We start from the raw sequence: 22,808 nt of genomic DNA, 5'->3' as shown, positions 1-22,808 counted from the left end.
CTTCTTCCTGATGGCAGCAGGGAGAAGAGGGTATGTTATGGGTGGTTGGGGGTCCCTGATGATGGATGCTACTTTCCTGCAACAACGTTTCATGTAGATGTGTTCTTTGGTGGGGACAGCTTTACCCATGATCAACAGAACCATATCAACTACTTTTTATAGGATTTTTTATTCGAATGCATTGGAGTTTCCATACCAGGCTGTGATGCAACCAGTCAATATACTCTCCACTACACATCTATAGAAATTTGTCAAAGTTTTAGATATCACACTGAATCCCCATAAACTCCTAAGGAAGTAGAGGTGCAGCCATGCTTTCTTCACAATTGCATTTACGTGCTGGACCCAGGTCAGATCCTTCGAAATAATAACACCAAGGAATTTAAGGTTGCTGAATTTAGTTTTATTCAAAGGGACTAAAATTGCAAAATTTGGATTATTCTGTGTAATTCTGGTCACTGCATAACAGCGAGGGTTTGGAAAGAGTGCAGAGGAGGTTCACTGGGATGTTGCCTGGATTGAAGTGTTTTAGCGAAAAAGATTGTTCAACTTACATTATGTTCATTACATTAAGATCAGAAGCTAAGGGATAAGACCGTAAGTCATAAGAGCAGAATTAGGCCATTCGGCCTACAAAGTCTGCTCTGCCATTCCATCATGGCTGACTCATTATCCCATTCAACCCTTTTCTCCTGCCTTCTTGTCATAACCTTTGACACTCTTACTAATCAAGAAGCTATCAACCTCCGCTTTGAGCATACTCAATGACTTGGCCTCCAAAGCCTTTTGTGGCAATGAATTCCACAGATTCACCACCGCCTAGTTAAATAAATACCTCCACATCTGTTGAAAACAGAAACCTTCTATTTTGAGGCTGTGCCATCTGGTCCTAGACTCCCCTCCCATCCTTTCCATATCCACTCTATCTAAGCCTTTCAACACTCCTCATACATTAACCTTTTCATTCCCAGAATCATTCTTGTGAACCACCTCTGGACCCTCTCCAATGTCAGTGCATCCTTTCTTAGATTAAGATTAGATTTATGTGATTATTGGACTGTAGTTTATTTTGCTCTCCTTCAGTTTTCTGTGTTTTGTTTCTTTTTTCCCATTGGTGGGTTAGGGCTCTGGGTGGGTGATATGTTAGTTTTTGTGAGAGAGAGGGGTTGGGGGTTTGGGATTGGATGTTTTTTTTCTGTGTTGGGCAATCTGTTAGTTTTTATGTATGAGTAGATTGATGCTATTGTCACTGTTCTCTTCCGCGAGGGATGGGGTTGTGGGGTTTGATGTTATTGTCACTGATTTTTTGTGAGGGAGGAGGTTAAAGATTTGATATTATTGTTGCTATTTTTGTTTTGGAGGGTGGAGGCTGGGGGTTTGGGGTTTGATGTTCCAGCCACCATTTTCTGTGTGGGCGATCTGTTTGCTTTTGTGCGAGGGAGGAGGTGGGGGGGGGGGTTTGCAAATGTTGTTTCTTTTACCTTTTCATGTGGGGTGGGGGTTGAGGTCTTTTCTTTCTTTTTTCTGTATTTCATGGCTATCTGAAGGCGAATATGAGTTGTATTATACATGCATACTTTAACAATAAAATGAACCTTTGAGGGGACCCAAAACTGCTAACAATACTCCAAGTGAAGCCTTACTAGTGCTTTATAAAGCATCAGCATTATACCCTTGCTTTTATATTCTAGTCCTCTTCAAATGAGTGCTAACATTGCATTTACCTTCCTTACCTCTGATTCAACCTGCAAATTAACCTTTATAGAATCCCGCATGAGGACTCCCAAGGCTCTTGGTAGCTCTGATTTCTGAATTACCCTCCCGTTTAGAAAACAGTCTATGAAAATAGTCCCGGAGGACTGGAAGATTGCAGATGTCATTCCACTCTTTAAGAAGGGAGGATGGTAAAAGAAAGGAAATTATAGGCCAGTTAGCCTAATATCAGTGGTTGGGAATGTGTTGGAGTCTATTACTAAGAGTGAGGTTTCGGAGTACTTGGAGACTAATGATAAAATAAGTCAAAGTCAGCATGGTTTCTGTGAAGGGAAATTTTGCCTGACAAATCTGCTAGAGTTCTTTGAGAAAGTAACAAGCAGGGTGGACAAAGGAGAGGCAGTGGATGTCATTTACTTGGATTTTCTGAAGGCATTTGATAAGGTGTCACACATGAGGCTGCTTAACAAGATAAAATCCTATAGCATTACAGGAAAGATACAGGCATGGATAGAGGAATGGCTGACAGGCAGGAGGCAGTGACTGGGAATAAAAGGGGCCTTTTCTGGTTGGCTGTCAGTGACTAGTGGTGTTCTTCAGGGATCAGTATTAGGACCGCTACTTTTCTCATTGTTTGTCAATGATTTGAATAATGGAATCAATGGCTTTGTGGCAAAGTTTGCAGATGATACAAAGACAGGTGGAGAGAGGGTAAGTAGTGCTGAGGAAGCAATGCAATTGCAGTAGGACTTAAGACAAATTGGAAGAATGGGCAAAAAAGTGGCAGATGGAATACAGTGTTGGGAAATTATGATAATGCATTTTGGTAAAAGGAACAATAGTGTGGACTAGGAGGAGCTTAAGAGAACCAACGCCGCCTAACGGCGACGCCTTTGCTTACATCTTCGGAAACAGCTCTATTTCCATCTTTAATACCTCTATTTTCCCCTTTCAAGGTTCTTTTGAAGACCCTGACCTGGAGTTGCACGCTAACTATGGGTCTTTGTGGGAATGGGACCCACCCTCTGGCTTTCACAACTGGCCGTTGTTCAGCACGACGACAGCGAGGCCTCAGATCTTCGCTCTTTGGGCACACAGCTCAGAAAAAGCGACGCAACAGGCTTTTAACATCGTAAGCCAGCGAGTTGTTTGTTATGTCTCCCCCCTCACTGTGAAACAAAGACACCTCCTTCTCTCTTATTAGGAAGAGAGAGAGCCTGTGGTATGTCCATACTGGGTGAATGAGTATTCTTTGGAGTACTGCAGGTCTGTGCCTTTGCAGTTGCTTTGCTCACATTTGAGTGTGATGCTTATTTTTGCCGGTGGGGGCAGGTTGGATCATTGCTTGCTGCCTGCTTATGTGTGGGCAGGAGAGGAGCTGGGGGAGGGGACTTCGGGGTACTAACATTTAACTGTCATTCATTCTTTGGGGGCACTCTTCTGTTTTCGTGGATGGTTACGAAGAAAAAGCATTTCAGGATGTATATTGTATACAGTTCTCTCTGACATTAAATGTACCTTTGAACCTTTGACTATTATCTAAATAGGGAGAAGGTTCAAACATCAGAGGTTCAGAGGGACTTAGTAATTCTCGTGCAAAACTCCCAGAAGATTAACTTACAGATTGAGTCTGTGGTAAAGATGGCAAATGCAATGTTGGAATTTATTTCAAGGGGAATAGAATATAAAAGCAAGGAGATAAAACTGAGCCTTGATAAGACCCTAGTCAGACCACACTTGAAGAATTGTCAACAGTTCTGGGCCCCTTATCTCAGAAAGGATGTGTTTTCATTGGAGGGAGTCCAGAGGAAGTTCATGAGGATGATTCCAGGAATGAAGCGTTTAACATATGAGGAGCATTTAGCAGCTTTGGGCCTGTACTCACTGGAATTTGGAAGAACGTGTGGGGTCCTCATTGAAACCTATCAAATGTTGAAAGGACTAGATAGGGTGGATATGGAGAGGATGTTTCCTATGGTAGGGGAATCCAGAACTAGAAAGCACAGCCTCTAAATTGAGGGCCGACCTTTTAGAACAGAGGCAAGGAGAAAGTATTTTTTAAGAGTAGTGAATCTGTGGAATGCTCTGCTACAGACTGCAGTGGAGGCTAAGTCCATGGGTATATTTATGGTGGAAGTTGATCATTACCTGATTGGTCAGGGATTCAAAGGATATTCAAAGGATTCAAAGAAGCCAGGTGTATGGGGTTGAGTGGGATCTGGAATCAGCCATGATAGAATGGCAGAGCAGACTCGATGGGCTGAATGGCCTAATTCTGCTCTTATGTCTTATAGTCTATGCCTTTACTTCTTCTACCAAAGTGCATGACCGTATGTTTCTCTACACTGTATTCCATCTTGTACTTCTTTCCCATTCTCTTAATCTTTCTTTGTCCTTCTGCAGAGTCCCTGCTTCCTCAACACCTATCTTTATATCATCCGCAAACTTGGCCATAAAGCCATCATTTCTGTCATCCAAGTTATTGACATGCAATTTGAAAAGAAGTGGTACTAACACCAATCCCTGTGGAATACTAACAGCCAATCAGAAAAGGTCCTTTTTTCCCCCACTCTTTGCTTCTGCCCGTCAGCCAACCTTCTATCCATGCTGTTATCTTCACTGTAATTCCAAGGGTTTGTATCGTTTTTAGCAGCCTCATGTTTGCATCTTGTTAAAAGCCTTCAGAAAATCCAAATGAACAACATCCACTAACTCTCCTTTGTCCATCCTGCCTGTTATTTTCTCAAAGAATTCCAACTGGTTTATCAGGCAAGATTTCCTCTCAAGGAAACTATGCTGACTATGGTCTATATTATCATGCAACCTGAATCGTTATCCTTGAATATGGACTCCAACATCTACTGAACAACTGAAGTCATGTTAACTGGCCGTTAATTTCCAGTCTTTATCAGGATCAAGTATATAAAATGACAAAAAAAAATTGTGAGAGGCATAGAGTGTGGATAGTCATGTCTGCTTTCCCAGGATGGTAAGGTCAAATAGCAAAGGCCTTAGTGTTTAAGTGAAACCAGATGTCGTGGAGGCATGGGTGGAATTAAAAGGCAAGTTTTTTGTTTACACAGATTTCAAAAAACATACTCGCAAATAACTTGAAGAAACAATAGCAATATTAAAGAAGTATATTTAAGTGGAATGATAACAGGTTTAGGGAACCTTGGTTTTCAAGAGATATTGAGGACCTGGTTAAGAAGAAGGAGGTGCACAGCAAGTGTAGGCCAAGGCACAAATAAGGTAGTTGAGAAGTATAAGAAATGCAAGAGAATACTTAAGAGGGAAATAAGGAGGGCTGAAAGAAGGCATCAGGTTGCTCTAGCAGACAAGGTGAAAGAGAATCCTAAGGGCTTCTACAGATATACTGTATTAAGAGCAAAAGAACAAAATTGGTCCTCTCGAAGATCAGCGTGGTCATCCATCAGAATCAGGTTTAATTTCACTGGCGTATGTCAAAACTTGTTGCCAATGCGGCAGCAGTACAATGTAATACATAATAATAGAAAAAAATAAATTACGATAAACAATAGTCATATTAAATAAGTAGTGCAAAAATAGATATTAAAAAAAGTAGTGAGGTACTGTTCATGAGTTCAATGCCCATTCAGAAATCCGATTGCAGAGGGAAGCTGTTCTTGAATTGTTGAGTGTGTGCTTACAGGCTTCTGCACCTCCTTCTTGATGATAGCAATGAGAAAAAGGCATGACCTGGGGGATGAGGAACCTTAATGATGGATGCCGCCTTTTTGAGGCATCACTCCTTGAAGATGTCCTGAATACTATGGAGGATAGAGCCCATGATGGAGCTATGTTGATAACTTATTTTGATCCTTTGCAATAGCCCCCTCCCCCATACCAGGCGGTGAGGCAGCCATTTAGAATTTTCTCCAGGGTACAACTGTAGAAACTGCCGGATGTCGTTGGTGACATACTAAATCTCCTCAAACTCATAATGAAATATAGAAACATAGAAACATAGAAAATAGGTGCAGGAGTAGGCTATTCGGCCCTTCGAGCCTGCATCGCCATTCAGTATGATCACGGCTGATCATCCAACTCAGAACCCTGTATCTGCTTTCTCTCCATACCCGCTGATCCCTTTAGCCACAAGGGCCATATCTAACTCCCTCTTAAATATAGCCAATGAACTGGCCTCAACTGTTTCCTGTGGCAGAGAATTCCACAGGTTCACCACTCTGTGTGAAGAAGTTTTTCTTCATCTCGGTCCTAAAAGGCTTCCCCTTTATCCTTAAACTGTGACCTCTCGTTCTGGACTTCCCCAACATCAGGAACAATCTTCCTGCATCTAGCCTGTCCAATCCCTTTAAGATTTTATACGTTTCAATAAGATCCCCCCTCAATCTTCTAAATTCCAGCGAGTATAAGCCTAGTCGATCCAGTCTTTCATCATATGAAAGTCCTGCCATCCCAGGAATCAATCTGGTGAATTTAGAAATGCAAACACGAGGAATTCTACACATGCTGGAAATTCAAGCAACACACATCAAAGTTGCTGGTGAACGCAGCAGGCCAGGCAGCATCTCTAGGAAGAGGTTCAGTTGACGTTTCGCAACTGTACCTCTTCCTAGAGATGCTGCATGGCCTGCTGCGTTCACCAGCAACTTTGATGTGTGTTGCATCAATCTGCTGAACCTTCTTTGTACCCCCTCTATGGCAAGAATGTCTTTCCTCAGATTAGGGGACCAAAACTGCACACAATACTCCAGGTGTGGTCTCACCAAGGCCTTGTACAACTGCAGTAGTACCTCCATGCTCCTGTACTCGAATCCTCTTGCTATGAATACCAGCATACCATTCGCCTTTTTCACTGCCTGCTGTACCTGCATGCCCACTTTCAATGACTGGTGTATAATGACACCCAGGTCTCATTGCACTTCCCCTTTTCCTAATCGGCCACCATTCAGATAATAATCTGATTTCCTGTTCTTTCCACCAAAGTGGATAACCTCACATTTATCCACATTAAATTGCATCTGCCGTGAATTTGCCCACTCACCTAACCTATCCAAGTCACCCTGCATCCTCTTAGCATCCTCCTCACAGCTAACACTGCTGCCCAGCTTCGTGTCATCCACAAACTTGGAGATGCTGCATTTAATTCCCTCATCTAAGTCATTAATATATATTGTAAACAACTGGGGTCCCAGCACTGAGCCTTGCAGTACCCCACTAGTCACTGCCTGCCATTCTGAAAAGGTCCCATTTATTCCCACTCTTTGCTTCCTGTCTGCCAACCAATTCTCTATCCACATCAATACCATACCTCCAATACCGTGTGCTTTAAGTTTGCACCCTAATCTCCTATGTGGGACCTTGTCAAAAGCCTTTTGAAAATCCAAATATACCACATCCACTGGTTCTCCTCAATCCACTCTACTAGTTACATCCTCAAAAAATTCTGTGAGGCTCGTCAGACATGATTTTCCTTTCACAAATCCATGCTGACTTTGTCCGATGATTTCACCGCTTTCCAAATGTGCTGTTATCACATCTTTGATAACTGACTCTAGCATTTTCCCCACCACCGATATCAGGCTAACCGGTCTATAACTCCCCGGTTTCTCTCTCCCTCCTTTTTTAAAAAGCATGGTTACATTAGCCACCTTCCAATCTTCAGAAACTAGTCCAGAATCTAAAGAGTTTTGAAAAATTATCACTAATGCATCCACTATTTCTTGGGCTACTTCCTTAAGCACTCTGGGATGCAGACCATCTCGCCCTGGGGATTTATCTGCCTTTATTCCCTTCAATTTACCTAACACCACTTCCCTACTAACATGTATTTCCCTCAGTTCCTCCATCTCACTAGACCCTCGGTCCCCTCCTATTTCCGGAAGATTATTTATGTCCTCCTTAGTGAAGACAGAACCAAAGTAGTTATTCAATTGATCTGCCATGTCCTTGTTCCCCATGATCAATTCACCCGTTTCTGACTGTAAGGGACCTACATTTGTCTTAACCAATCTTTTTCTTTTCACATATCTATAAAAGCTTTTACAGTCAGTTTTTATGTTCCCTGCCAGTTTTCTCTCATAATCTTTTCTCCCTTTCCTAATTAAGCCCTTTGTCCTCCTCTGCTGGACTCTGAATTTCTCCCAGTCCTCAGGTGAGCCGCTTTTTCTGGCTAATTTGTATGTTTATATATAGCCAATATAGCGAATGTCGTGCCTCCTTTGTAGCTGCATTGATATGTTGGGCTCAGGACAGATCCTCAGACACATTGACAACCAGGAACTTGAAATTTGTCATCTTTCCAATTCTGATCTGTCTATGAGGACTGGTGTGTGTTCCCTCATCTTATCCTTCTTGAAGTCCAACATCAGTTCTTTGGTCTTACTGATGTTAAGTGCAAGGTTGTTGCTGCGACACTATTCAATCAGTTCATATATGCTCTCTCGTCACCCTCTGAAATTCTGCCACAGATAGTTGTATCAACAGCAAATTTATAGATGGCATTTGAGCTCTGTCTAGGCACATAGTCGTAGGTATAGAGAGAGTAGAGCAGTGGGCTAAGTACACATCTCTGAGGTGCGCCAGTGTTGATTGTCAGCAAGATCGACATATATTTCCAATCCGCACAGGTTGTGGTCTTTTGGTTAGGATGTCATGGATCCAGTTGCAGAGGGAGGTACAGAGGCCCAGGTTCTGGAGCATTTTGATCAGAACTTTAGGAACACTGAGCTGTAATAAACAGCATCTTGAGACAGGTATTTGTATTGTCCAGGTGACCAAAGGCCACGTGAAGAGCCAAAGAGATTTCATCCACTATGGACCTATTGTGGACGTAGGCAAATTACAAGGGTCCAGGTCCTTGCTGAGATAGGAGTTAATTCTAACCATAACCAACCTCTCAAAGCACTTCATCACTGTAGCTGTGAGTGCTACTGTGAGTCATTAAGGCAGCTCATCCTGCTCTTCTTGTGCACTAGTATAATTGGTGCACTTTTGAAGCAGGTGGGAACTTCCGACTATAGCAATGAGATTGGAAATATGTAGCATGGAGCCAAAAGAGATGAGACCAACCTTAAATCAACTTTTTGCATCTGTATTTACTCAGAAGATGGACAGAACCTATAGAACTGAAGCAAAGCAGCAGTGAAGCCATGGACCACATACAGATTACACAGGAGGTTCCTGCTGTCTTGGTCCAGGTGCAAGTTAGGGACTGGACAGATTAATCAACACTGTCAACCTGCACAGCAGCTTTGAGTGTCCTATGGACACAGACCTCAAGAATCTCACTAATCCACCACACTGTCAAGAGTCTTACCATTAATACTATATTCTGCCTTCAAATTTGACCTACCAAAATGAACCACTTAACACTTACTTGGATTGAACTCCATCTGTCACTTCTCAGCCCAGTTCTGCATCCTATCAATGCTGCACTGTATCCTCTGACAACCCTCCAAACTATCCACAATATCCCCAACTTTTCTGACATCAGCAAACTTGCGAACCCACTCTTCCACTTCCTCATCCAGATCATTGATAAAAAATTCACAAAGAGGAGGGGTCCCAGAACAGATATCTGCAGAACACCACTGGTCACCATCCTCCATGCAAAATAAGAACCATTCACAGCCACCCTTTGCCTTCTGAGGGCAAGCCAATTCTGCATTCACAAAGCAAGGATCCCATGCCTCATTACTTTCTGAATGAGCAGCACGTGGGGAACCTATCAAATGCCTTACTGAAATCCATATACACTACATCCACTACTCTACCTTCATCAAAGTGTTGCATTACATCCTCAAAGAATTCAATCAGGTTCGTAAGGCATGACCTGCCCTTGACAAAGCCATGCTGACTATCTCTAATCAGATTACGTCTCTCCAAATGCTCATAAATCCTGCCTCTCAGGATCTTCTCCAACAACTTGCCCACCACTGAAGTAAGACTCACTGGTCTATAATCCCCTGAGTTATCTCTACTCTCTTTCTTGAACAAGGAAACAACATTTGCAACCTTCCAATCCCTTGGTACTTCTCCTGCCCCGATTGATGATGCAAAAGATTTTTTCTGGGTTGAACTCCATCGGCCACTGCTCAGCCCAGCTCTGAATCTTGTCACTGTCCTGTTGCAACCTAGGACTCTCCACACTATCTACAACTCCAACAACCTTCATGTCATCTGCATGTCCCCTTCCACTTCCTCATCCAAGGCAATTATGAAAATCACAAAGAGCAGGGGTCCCAGAACAGAAAAATATGGACAAGTTGGGTGAGGTGCTAGAGGGCAGGATAGTTGATGTCGCCCCCTTGTTCAAGTTAGGCTCTAAGAATAAGCTGGGAAACTATAGACCGGTGAGCTTGACATCATTAGTGGGTAAATTATTGTAAGGTATTCTAAGGGACCAGATATATAAATATTTGGATAGACAGGGCCTGATAAGGGATAGTCAACATGGCTCGTTTATGGTAGATCATTTCTAATCCATTTTTTAGAGTTTTTAAAAGAGATTACCAAGAAAAGTTGAGACAGCAAACATTGTCTACATGAACTTTAGCAAGATCTTTGATAAAGTCCCTCAAGGGTAGCTGGTCCAGAAGGTTCAGTTGCTTGGCATTCAGGACGAAGTAGTAACTTCGATTCAACATTGGATTAGCACAAGCCAGAGAGTAGTAGTAGCAGTAGACAGCTGTTTCTCTAACTGGAGGCCTGTGACTAGTCATGTGCCACAGGGAATGTTGTTCGTCACGTACTGAATATTATGAGGTTCCTCTTCTCCAATCCCGTTTGCAACATGCTTGTGTGTGTTAGACGCCAGTCTATCATTTCAATGGTGCAGAAAACAGAGAGCTTCAGGAACTCAGTGTGTCAAGCATCATCAGTGGAGAGAAAGAGACAGTCAAATGGACTAAAGGAGGGAAGATAGCCAGTACACAGAGGTGAGGGGAAGGGACAAGGCAGGAGCTGGCAGGTGACATGTGGATCTAGATGAGGGGGTGAAATGGTAAAGGAACCTACGGAGGAACCTATAGATAGAGGAAGGGGAAGTGGAAACAGCGATAGAAGCTGTGGTAATGGGTAGAGGTGACAAGGGGCTGCGAATAATGGAACCTGACATGAAAGGAAGGTGGTGCATGAACTCTTTCAGTCCTAATGAAGGACTCAAAACATTGACTGTCCGTTTCTCTCTGCAGATGCTCCCTGACCCATTGATATTCCTCCACCCAACTGCTTATCTTTTCACTCCAGATTCCAGTATCTGAAATCTTTTAAGTCTCCAAAAAAAAGGAACAAGTTCTTCAGAAAGGTTTGTGAGAAATTAATTAATTCAAATTAAACAAATTTTCTTCAGAAAATTTGAGATAAGTATATGACATTTGGAAGTGCTTGGGAGGAATGAATGATAGTGGACCTATGGTTCTCAAAGTTCTTTAGTTCTAAAATTCAACAATTTCTGGTTTCCCAAAACATGCATATACCTGCTGTATAAAATCTTGAGATACTTATACCAACAAAGGCAAAAGGCAACGCCTCTGCAGATACCACAAATATCAGAATCAGAATCAGGTTTAATGTATATATAATACAAAAAGATAGGAAAAATAGTGAGGTAGTGTAATGGGTTTAATATCCATTTATAAATCTGATTTGGAGGGGAAGATGCTGTTCCTGAAACAGTGAGTATGTGTCTTCAGGCTCCTGTACCTCCTCCTTTATGATAGCGATGAGAGGAGGGCATCTCCTGGTGATGGGGGTCCTTAATGACAGATGCCACCTTTCTGAGGCATCACCCTATTGAAGGTGTCCTTGAAGCTGAGAAGGCAAGAGCCCATGATGAAGCTAGCTGAGTTTGCAATCTTCTGCAGCTTTTACCGCTCCATTGCAGTGGCCCCTCCAGTGACGTAGCTAGTTAGAATGTTCTCCATGGTACATCTGTAGAAATTTGCCAATCTCTTTGGTGACTTCTTTGTAATTGCATCCATATGTTGGGCCCAGGATAGATCTTCAGAGATGTTGACACCCAGAAACTTGAAACTACACACCCTTTCCACTACTGATCCCTCAATGAGGACTAGTGTGTGTTCCCTTGACTTCCCCTTCCTGAAGTCCAAAATCAATTCCAGGGTCTTACTGATATTGAGTGCAAGGTTGCTGCTGCGACACCACTCAACCATGTAGCCTCAAAAATTCCAATCTCAAGGATCATCCTACATTTGGAAAACAAAATCTCTGGATTTAGAAATAAAAGTTCTGCCTGAAATGAAAGTTGGAACTGGTTAATTACAATACAAATAATATAATGACCCTAAGGGTTCTGATAATTACCTGTGCATTGGACTGCTTCTGCTCTTCAATTTTGCCCGGAGACTCACTCCTCGCTCTGTGACGCTCTGACACGGTGCAAACTACGCTGCCTGATGGGCTAAATCTGTTCAACAAGCATAGCAATGATGGACAGTTTAGTCAGCAAATGGACAGGAAATAGAGACTAAACACATACATACCATAGCGAGAAAACATTCTAAAAGGAACTAGCATGGAAAAGTCATTCTTTTCACTTTCCATATGTGAGTCTGCTCCCAAACTACTGATTCCACTTCTTCTATCTGGCAAATGTCTAAAACTGAACTAGATTGCTTGCAATCTCAGCATCATGTTGCAGCCAATGCATCAGACTACATAGCCATGCTATCACTACAACTGACTGTCTCTACCTCCGCACATTTGCCAGTTTCACCTGTTAGGGATAATTCAGGAATTATGAAATCCTGGATAGCCGATAATAATTAAAATAAGAACCAGTCTTCAGGGAATAAAGCCTGTTTACAATTTAACTTACTTCAACTGACACTTTAATATTATTGAAACCTATCACTGGGTGTGGGACGTTCTGATTATATACCATTGAAACTGCAAAGGGGAAGGCAAAAGATGAATGCTCATGTTAATTGGTGGCGATTGAAAAATCCAGTTTGAGACAAGGGAAGGCTTTGATAGGACATCTCCTTTATTAGCATATTGTTGAAAGCATATCTCTCCCACTTACTGCAAAGTTTAGGACAGGTCGCTTTTGTCACAATATTCCGGCTAGTTGTATGATCAAAGAGCTATCTCTCAACATTGCAATAAAAGTACATTTTGGGTGTCTGGAGTTTGTGCTCAGAAGCTATCAGACCACCAAAAGTATTTGAATATTCAAGAGTTCGGTTAGTGAGGTGCACCACCTTTGTAAATATGTAATTTTTGAGAGCAGGTCCTCAAAGTGTGTGCAGAACAGATGGCTGGTGTGTTTACGGATATTTTTAATCTCTCCTTCTCCCAGTGTGTAATACCATCCTGCTTCAAGTGGCCCATCATTGTCTCTGTACCTAACGAAACCATGCCTAAATAATTTGTGCCCTGTTGCACTTACCTCAATTATAAGCAAATGCTTTGAGAGACTGGTTAAAGACTACATCTGCAGCATGCTACCACCTACACTGGACCCCTACAATTCGCCTACCAACAGAACCAGTTTACCGATGACACCACAGCCACAGCACTACACACCGTCTTCACTCACCTGGAGAAAAGGAATGCAAGCGCTAGAACGCTGTTCGTGGACTACAGTTCAACACCATAATTCCCTACAGACTTGACCTCGTCCTGCACCCCACCTTGTGCAGCTGGATCCTAGATGTCCTTTCGGATCGCCGACAGGTGGTAAGGATGTTACCTCTGCCCCTCCAACCCTCAACACAGATGCCCCCCAGGGTTGTGTCGAGTCCTCTCTTCTACTCCCTTTACATCCATGACTGTGCCACCACATCCATTTTGCTGATCAACTTCACAGATGACACAACATTGATCAGCCTTATTTCTAGCAGTAATGAGACAGCCTACAGAGGAGAGGTTAACACCCTGACACAGTGGTGCCAAGATAACCACCTCTCCCTCTGTTGAGTACGTGGCTTGGTTACACAACAATGCTATTAATAAAAACGCTGGAGACAGGAGTTAAGGTTCATGGTTCTTTACTGGCAGAAACCGAACTCGGCACATATGTACAGATCAATACACACCTAATAGCGCATGCTCAATACGTGCCTAAGAGTGCATGCAACGATGTATCCCTACAACATAAAGTAGTCCCTTATTATACTGTAGGCCATACAGTACACCCCTCCCCTTTTATTTTAATAGTGTATCAACTGTTTTTTTTACTGGGTCACTATGCTAAACAAATATGTCTACCCTTAACATACAAATGCCTACCATTTGTTTACTTAGTAACTTAATATCAAAACTTAACAAAGTAACATAATAATACCAAATTATAACAAGCCTTTTTTTTTTACTTTTGGTCTAAGACCCATTTATAACTCATCTCTGGGGAGGTCTTCTCTGCCTCTCCGGGTAACGACTGTCAATAAACTTGTTTGTTTTAATACAGATTTCCATATAAAAGTCATGAAAAGTTGACCTCTGAGCATAGGGAGTTAAGAAGATGTGTGTCTCCAACTTGCTAAGAGTTCTAGGCAGCAGATCACCCCCGTATGATGAAGACTCCTCTGTGCAGCTGTCCTAGATATATACACATCTTTGTGCTATCACTTGTCTTCCTTACCCATATCTCATTTGTTCCAACTGAGCTAATTACACAGCCAATCTTCATATTCTCCTTAGATTCCAAATAGATAGCCTGACCTTTATGCCATCTCTTTTCATAATATAACTTTCCATCTTCTATTCGTGCTTCATATCTTTGTGCTGGTGGTTTAGCAGGAGTGCTGGGAAGATGCTCAGGAGAAGACCGATGGAACACATCATTTTGGGAGTTAAAGAAATGCATGATAAATTGGAGAACAAGGTTGCATTCTACGCTGATCAACTTGCAAAGAGTTTGAACAGTAATTCTGATGTGAGATCCCGAGGGCTCTTTCGGGCTGTGGTTCAGGTCCTCGGGGACTGTAAAAATAGTGCAGGATGTCTGTTCTTCAGGTATGATCTGAAAGAATGTACAATTTGCTTAGGAGAACTCAATGATCCCATCCTTGTTGCCAATTTGTTGTGTATGTGGCCTGGTTACACAACAACGCTATTAATAAAAATGCTGGAGACAGGAGCTAAGGTTCATGGTTCTTTACTGGCAGAAACCGAACTCCGCACACACGTACAGATCAATATGTGCCTAATAGCGCATGCTCAATACGTGCCTAATACCCCATGCAACGACATGTCCCTACAACATAAAGTAGTCCCTTATTATACTGTAGGCCATACAGTACACCCTCAATGTCCAAAAAACAAAAGAGCTGATTGTGGATTATGGGAGGAACGGAGACAGGCTCGCTCCAATCAACATCTATGGGTCTGCAGTTGAGAGGATGAGTAGTTTTAAGTTCCTCGGTATACACATCACTGAAGATCTCATCTGGACTGTAAACACTGGCTGTGTGGCAAAAAAGCACAACAACTCTTCCACCTCAGGCGACTGAAGAAGTTTGGAATGAGTCCCCAAATCGTCAAACCCTTCTACAGGGGCACCATTGAGAACATCCTGACTGGCTGTATCACTGCCTGGTATGGAAATTGCACCAACCTTAATCGCTGGGCACTGCAGAGAGTGGTACGGACAGCCCATTGCATCTGTGGACATGAACTTCTCTCCACTGAGGACATTTACAGTAGCAGGTACATAAATAAGGCCTGAAAGATTATCGGAGAACCAGTCACCCCAACCATAAACTGTTTCAGCTGCTTCCGTCTAGCAAATGGTATAGCAGCATAAAAGCCAGGACCAAAAGGCTACAGGACAGCTTCTTTCTACAAGCCAACAGACTTATAAATGCACATGTCTGTACATTGCAACCAAGTCATAACATAAAGATTTTTACTCCCTCATGTTGTGGGATGGATGTAAGATTTAAATAAAATTCAATTTAAAATTCAATTCAAGTTCAATTCTGTGAAGTTACCTGTCTACATTCAAAGTTTTAAAGTAGATAATTGTAGCCATTTAAACAGTCATTAAAATTATTATCATCTTTATGTTCAAAAAATAGAAAACACTGTGTCAGGAGAGAACTAGATTACATCCAGAAGATCTATATTGAATAAAGACTTTTATATTACCAGCTTCAGGTTTTCTCTGGCAATTCAGCTCTGTTAGTCACAACATCATCCACTCTGCTGCCGAATCCGTCATCTGTTTCAATGTTATAACAATTTCTATATGGTCCTCCTGGTTTCCCCCATTCTTCTTGATGTTCCTCAAAATACTAATATTTTTTTACACTCAGTTTTTCTCGAAGTGGTATATTAAGCCTTCCAAAAGACTTTTCATAAGGTGCCACACAAGAAGTTATCAAACAAGGTGTGGGACTGAAAATGTAGGGTAGGAATAATCAACCCTTGAGACTGTAACGAGTAAAGTGCTGCAGGGACCAGAGGTGGGACCCAGTTATTCATAATGTAAAATGGCATGAATGAGGAGATCGTACGACACTAATGAAAGAAAACTGGGTAGCAATGTGGACTGCAGGCAAGATGCAAGAAGGCTTAAGTAAATGAGAAAACAATGACAAAAGTGTGATCTCATCCACTGACAGAGAAAAAAGGAATGCAAGTGTTTTCCCCTAACAATGAATGCTAGAAGTCTCTGAAGTCAAGGTATAAAAGGTGGAAAATGAAGGCCAGGCGAAGAGCTACAGATGGCGCCAGAGGGAGACTTCTTCCAGTTCATCCACAAAACAGTTTAATTTCTCCTATTTAATGTCTTTTCTTTCCTTTTCAAGGTGGCTGGGAACCCATTGGAGTTCAGATCTACAGATGCATTCAAACCGCAGTTCTTCACGGTTCCTGCTCTTGGAGCTCACCAAGCAGCCGAACGTTTTCAATATCTCTAGGCAGGCTAAAGATGTGCGCCTTTGGGGTGTGGCCCTGCAGCCCTGAGGATGACCTGATTCCACACAGGTGTTGCCAACTGAAGCATCGCAGGAGATTAAAACATCAAGATAGCAGTGTACACTGCTGTTTAAATAAGCAACACTGCAGACTGTAACATTGAAACAGTGAGCTGTTGGTCTCCCCTCTCGCTGTGGCAGGAGTGATATCTTAGTGAGAGAGAGAGCCTGTTGAGATGTCGAGGTGCTACCTCAGGAGTCTGTGGAGGTTCATCATGTCATCAGTAAACCTTGGCAAGCTTCTATAGACGGGTGGTGGAATGTGTGCTGACTGGCTGTATTACAGCCTGGTATGGGAACACCAATGCCTTTGGGTGGAAAATCCCACAAAAGGTAGTGGATTCGTCCCAGTACATCACAGGTAAACCCCTCCCAACAGTTGAGCCTGAAATGTTGCCTTAGAAAAGGAGCATCAAATCATCAAAGATCCTCACCATCCTTGCTATGCTCTTTTCTCGCTGTTGCCATCAGGTAGAAGGTAAAGGTGCCCCAGAACTCATATCACCAGGTTCAAGAACAGCTACTACCCCTCAACCATCAGGCTCTTGAACCAAAGGGGACAGCTACACTAATTTAAGGATTCTGTAACATTGTTATTTCATCTTTGTTATTTATTGCTATTTATTTATATCTGTATTTGCACAGTTTGTTTACAGTTAACAGTTCCTGATGTTTGCAGTTACTACTCTATAGATTTGCTAAGTATGCCTGCAGAAAAAGAATCTCAGGGTTGGATGCGGAGACATGTATGTACTCTGATAATAATTTTACCTTGAACTTTGAAGAGTTGGGATGAACAGTGATTCTTTTTGATGGACTTTAGGTTATGGTCTCTAAGGGGCTTTGCTATTGTTTGCTTGGTGGGTGGGGTGGGGAATGATGCTTTTGCTGGAGGAGGGAGTGCTTTGGGGTTCTAGCGTTTTCTATCATTCATTCTTTGAGGGTTTTCTCTGTTTTGTGGATGTCTGTGAAGAGAAAGAATTTCAGGTTGTATACTGTATACATCTTCTGATATTAAATTGAACCATTGAATCATCCATAGAAAGAAATACAAAACTAAAGTTTCACGTTAATGATGGTTCATCAGAATGGGGCAAAGTTAGATGTTTATTTATTTATTTATTCATTCAGAGGTACAGTGCGGAATAGGTACAGTACAGTACAGTGCCAACCAACAACCCACTGATTAAATCCTAGCCTAACCACAGGCCAATTTACAATAACCAATTCATCGACTATCTGGTACGTATTTGGACTGCGGGAGGAAACCAGAGCACCCAAAGGAAGTCCACCCACTTCATGGGAAGGACGCATAAACTTTCTTACAGAGAATGCCAGAATTTAATTCCAACAACCCAAGCTGTAATAGCGTCATACTAACTATTACGCTACCATGCTGCCCCACAAATCAAATCCCTTTTAAGTTACGGAGAAGGAGGGATGGAGAGAATAAGAGAAATGTGGTGCTATCGACGAATGTTGAAGATCAGCTGGGCAGAGAAAGTTTCAAATGAGAGGGTTTTGTCTGAAGTTGATAGACCACAGATTGCTGAAGAAGATTATTAAGTTAAAAGTTGTTTATTGTGGACACGTTATGCGGAGAGATAACATCTTGTCAGACTTGCTATATGGCAAGGTGGAGGGAAAGAAAGGAAGAGGAAGGCAAAGAACAATGTGGCTGGACAACATCAAGGATTGAACCAAGCTGGACAAGACTAGGGATGTTGTGGACAAGTGTTGGGACAGAGCGGCATGGAGGGAAATCGTACACCAACTGGCAATTCTAAATGCGACCTAACGATGACGAATTATAATTTTAAATATGAAGTATTTATGATCACTCTATTCTAAAGGCTCTTTAACAACATAATTACTAACAAACAAGTTCTTTGCCAATGCACACTATGAGATCGCTTGACGTTCCACAATACACTGATCTAGAACACCATCTTGCATATGTTTCAAGATTTCTTTCCCACTTTATTTAACTTATCCAGATTAACATCTATAATTATAGTATCACTATGTAATATGCACTCAAATTTCCTCATTTATGTCATGCATAATATTATAAGCATTAATTGGTGGTCTCTTAGTAACCTTCACCAATGTCATTGAGTCATACAGCATGAAAACAGGTTCTTCAGCGCATATGATCAATACCAGCCACTGACCCAACTATACGAATCCCATTTGTCAGTACTTGGTCCACAGCCTACTATACCTCAGTGATTCAACTCTAGTACAGATGCTTGCAAAATACTGTTACAGTGCCTATCACCACATTCAATATAACTACCCTCTGTGTGAAAAAAATTCTTCCTTATAGCCCCTCTAAACAGCTTACTTCTCATCTTAAACAAGCCCTGTAGTCTTAGATACCACTGCCATAAGGTTTCTTACTAGTAAATAGGTTAAGTAGTAAAAAACATTCCCTTAAAAGACAACAATCCTTCCATAAATTTGTAGTAGAAGTAGTGCAATCACTCCAATCAGGTATAATGTTCTCCTAAGGGGTTGTCAGCTGGTGGGTCTTCAAGTGGATGTAGGCCTGGAATCCATATATTCTTTGTGTTAACACCATAAGATAGAAAAGCAAAAAAATAGGCCACTCAGCCCACCGAGTCTTCTCTGTCACTTCATCATGGCTGATACAGCTTCCCTCTCAATCCCATTCTCCCACCTTCTCCCCATAACCTTTCACACCCTGACTAATCAAGAAACTATCAGCCTCTGCCTTAAATATACCCAATAAATTGGCCTCCACAGCTCCCTGTGGCAACAAATTCCATAGATTCAGCTCCCTCTGGCTAAAGAAATTCCTCATCCCCATTCTAAATGGATGTCCCTCTATTCTAAGGCTGTGCCCTCTGATCCAAGATTCCCCCACCATAAGAAACATCCCCTCCATATCCACTCTTTCTAGGCCTTTCAACATTCGAGGAAGTTTCAATGAGATCCCTCATTCTTCTAAAGTCCTGTAAGTACAGGCCCAAAATCATCAAATACTCCTTATACAATAACCCATTCATTCTCAGAATCATTCTTGTGAACCTCCTCTGAACCCTCTCCATGTCAGCAAATCTTTTTTTAGATAAGGGGCCCAAAACTGCTCACAATAATCCAAGTGAGACCCCAGCACTGACTTATAAAGCTTCAACATTACATCTTGCTTTTATATTCTAGTCCTCTCGAAATGAATGCTCACATTGCATTTGCCTTCCTTACCACAGACTCAACCTGCAGTTAATCTTCAGGAAATCCTGCACGAAGACTCTCAAGTCGCTTGCACCTTCGATTTTAGAATTTTCTCCCTATTTAGAAAATATTCTGGGCTTTTTTTTCTTTCTACCAAAGTGCATGATCATACACTTCCAGACACTCGTCACTTCTTTCTGTTCTCTTACCTAAGTCTTAAGTCCTTCAGCAGACTCCCTGGTCCTCAACCCTACCTGCCCCTCCACCTACCTTTGTATCATCTGTAAACTTGGTCACAAAGCCATCAATTCCATCATGCAAATCATTACATATAACGTAAAAAAGAAACGGTCCCAACACCACCACTAGTCACTGGCAGTCAATCAGAAAAGGGTTCCTTTTTTCCCATTCTTTGCCTCCTGCCAATCAGTGAATACACTATCTATGCTAGTATCTTTTCTGTAATACCATGGGCTTTTATCTTGTTAAGCAGCCTCATATGCAGTCCCTTGTCAAAAGCCTTCTGAAAATCCAAATACATAACATCCACTGACTCTCCTTTGTCTATCCTACTTATTATTTTCTCAAAGAATTCCAAAAGAATTGTCAGGCAAGATTTTCCCTTAAGAAACCATGATGACTTTGGCCTATTTTATCATCCTTAACAAGCAACTCCAGCATCTTCCAAAACGCTGAGGTCAGGCTAACTGGCCTATAATTTCCTTTCTTCTGCCTCCCTCCCTTCTTAAAAAGTGGAATGATATCTGCAATTTTCCAGTCCTCTGAAATCATTACCAGAATCTAGTGATTCACTTAAGATCATTACTAATGCCTCCACAATATCTTCAGCTACCTCTTTCAGAACCCTGGGTTGTAGGCTATCTGTTCCAGTTGACTTATCTACTTTCAGAACTTTCAGCTTCTCAAACACTTTCTCTCAAACAACTGCACTCATTTCTGCCCCCTGACAATCTTGAACAGTCATGATTGTTCACCCGCGCCATTGTTAAGGTTTTGGTTGCATTTCTCTTTGTCTAAACTGCCTCCTTGACCTTACTGTCATGAGCGACCCTTCCAGGAGCTAAGCGCCAGATGGCTAATCTCCAGACATCACTGCTCTCGCCACCTCAGAACTCACAAGCCTCTCCACCGTGACAAGGTGATGATTCTTACATTAGCTTTGGATACCACTATGCAGTATCCCCTCAGCCTGCTCTGCTCCAAGGAAAACAAGCCCGGTCAATCCTGCTTCCTCATAGCTGGAACACTGAATCTCAAGTAATATCTCTGCACCCTATTCAGTGTAATCACATTCTTCCTATAGTGTGGTGGCCAGAACGGTACACAATTTTCCAACTGTGGCCTAACTAATGTTTTATAAAGTCCATGCACAAGAGTTCTATGCCTTCCACTTAGCTGCCTTCATGATCATATCTATCAATGCTAACTTCTTCAGGGATCTTTGGAGATGTACACAGAGATCCCTTTCTTCCTCAATTCTCCCTACAGCTTTTTCTGAGCTGCACCAAAGTCTAATTCTACATCATGATCTGTCAGGCTAAAATTGATTCTCACCACAGCACTGATTTCATCCCATGTTAATAGCACTACACGTCTGCTTGACAATACTGCCTGAAACTCCTAAATGGGAAGACTCTGAAAATTCAACTCCCAGTCACATTTCTGTAATGACCATGGGCCATACTTCAGAATCAGAACCAGGTGTCTCTCTAACAATGGGGTTTAAACTAGAGTTGCCGGGGGATGGGAACCAAAGTGCCAGAACAGATAGTGGAGAGATTGTGGAGGCAGGTGTTGGTAAGACCTCAGAAAAAGTCAAGAATCAGAAAGTCTGAGCATGGTGCGACTAGTGTCCTGAGCTGCATACACTTCAATGCAAGAAGTATCGAAGGAAAGGCAGATGAATTCAGGGCACGGATCAACACCTGGAATTATGACTTTGCAGCCGTTAGTGAGACTTGGTTTCAGGAAGGGCAGGACTGGCAGCTGAATATCCTGGGGTTCTGTTGTTATAAACTTGATAGAGCGGGAGGGTTTAAAAGAGGAGGGTTGGCGTTACTAGTCAGGGAAAACATCATGATAGTGCTCCATCAGGACAGACCGGAGAACACAACTAGTGACGTGTTATGGGTGAAACTGAGAAATAAGAAAGGTATGATAACGTTAATGGGGCTATATTACAGACCACAGGCACTATACTACAGACAACAGTCCTAGGGAATTTGGAGGAACAAATTTGTAAAGAGATCGCAGACCATTGCAAGAAGCATAAGGTTCTTATAAGGAATGAGACAGAGAAGGTGACAGAAATTTGTGTAGGGGAACACTTTGCACTCAGTGAACACAATGCCATTTAGTTTCAAAGTAAATAAGCAAAAAGATAGGTCTGGTCCACGGGTTGAGATTCTAAATTGGAGAAAAGCCAATCTTGATGGTATCAGAAATGTTCTAGCAAGTGTGGATTGGGACAGGGTGTTTTCTGGCAAAGGTGTACTGGAAAGTGGGAAGCCTTCAAAAGTGAAATTTTGAGAGTACAAAGCTTGTATGTGCCTATCAGAATAGAAGATAAAGATAACAAGTGTGGGGAACCTGGGTTTTCCAGAGATATTGAGGCTCTGGTTAAGAGAAAAAAGGAGGTGCATAGCAGGTATAGGCAAGTAGGAACAAATGAGATGCTTATGGAGTACAAGAAATGCAAAAGAACACTTAAGAAAGAAATCAGGGAGGTAAAAAGATGGTATGAAGTTGCTCTAGCAGACAAGATGACGGAGAATCCAAAGGGATTCTACAGATATGTTAAGAGCAAAAGGATTGCAAAGGACAAAATTGGTCCTCTGGAAGACCAGGATTGTAATCCATGTGTGAAGCTAATACAGATGGGGGAAACCTTAAATGCATCCTTTGCATCTGTATTTTCTCAGAAGATGGATACAGAGTTTATAGAAG

At 42.1% G+C, this 22,808-nt stretch overlaps 1 protein-coding gene across 3 annotated transcripts in view; it reads right to left on the bottom strand.

The window, feature by feature from the left end:
* zbtb37 (zinc finger and BTB domain containing 37) overlaps nucleotides 1-22,808 on the bottom strand; it is a 61,451-nt gene that overhangs the window by 16,095 nt on the left and 22,548 nt on the right. For 2 of the 3 annotated variants that reach the window (XM_063063648.1, XM_063063647.1), the window contains exon 4: nucleotides 12,025-12,127. In XM_063063648.1, the coding sequence (XP_062919718.1) occupies nucleotides 12,025-12,127 (103 nt within the window). Of the gene's footprint in view, nucleotides 1-10,412; nucleotides 11,907-12,024; nucleotides 12,128-22,808 lie in introns of those variants that run through there. The other variant, XM_063063649.1, reaches the window with a different exon arrangement.

This window comes from Mobula hypostoma, chromosome 12 (genome assembly GCF_963921235.1).
Source record: "Mobula hypostoma chromosome 12, sMobHyp1.1, whole genome shotgun sequence".
NCBI classification, from domain to species: domain Eukaryota; kingdom Metazoa; phylum Chordata; class Chondrichthyes; order Myliobatiformes; family Myliobatidae; genus Mobula; species Mobula hypostoma.
Note: the sequence above shows the minus strand (reverse complement) of the source record. Positions and strands in the feature narration are given on the sequence as shown.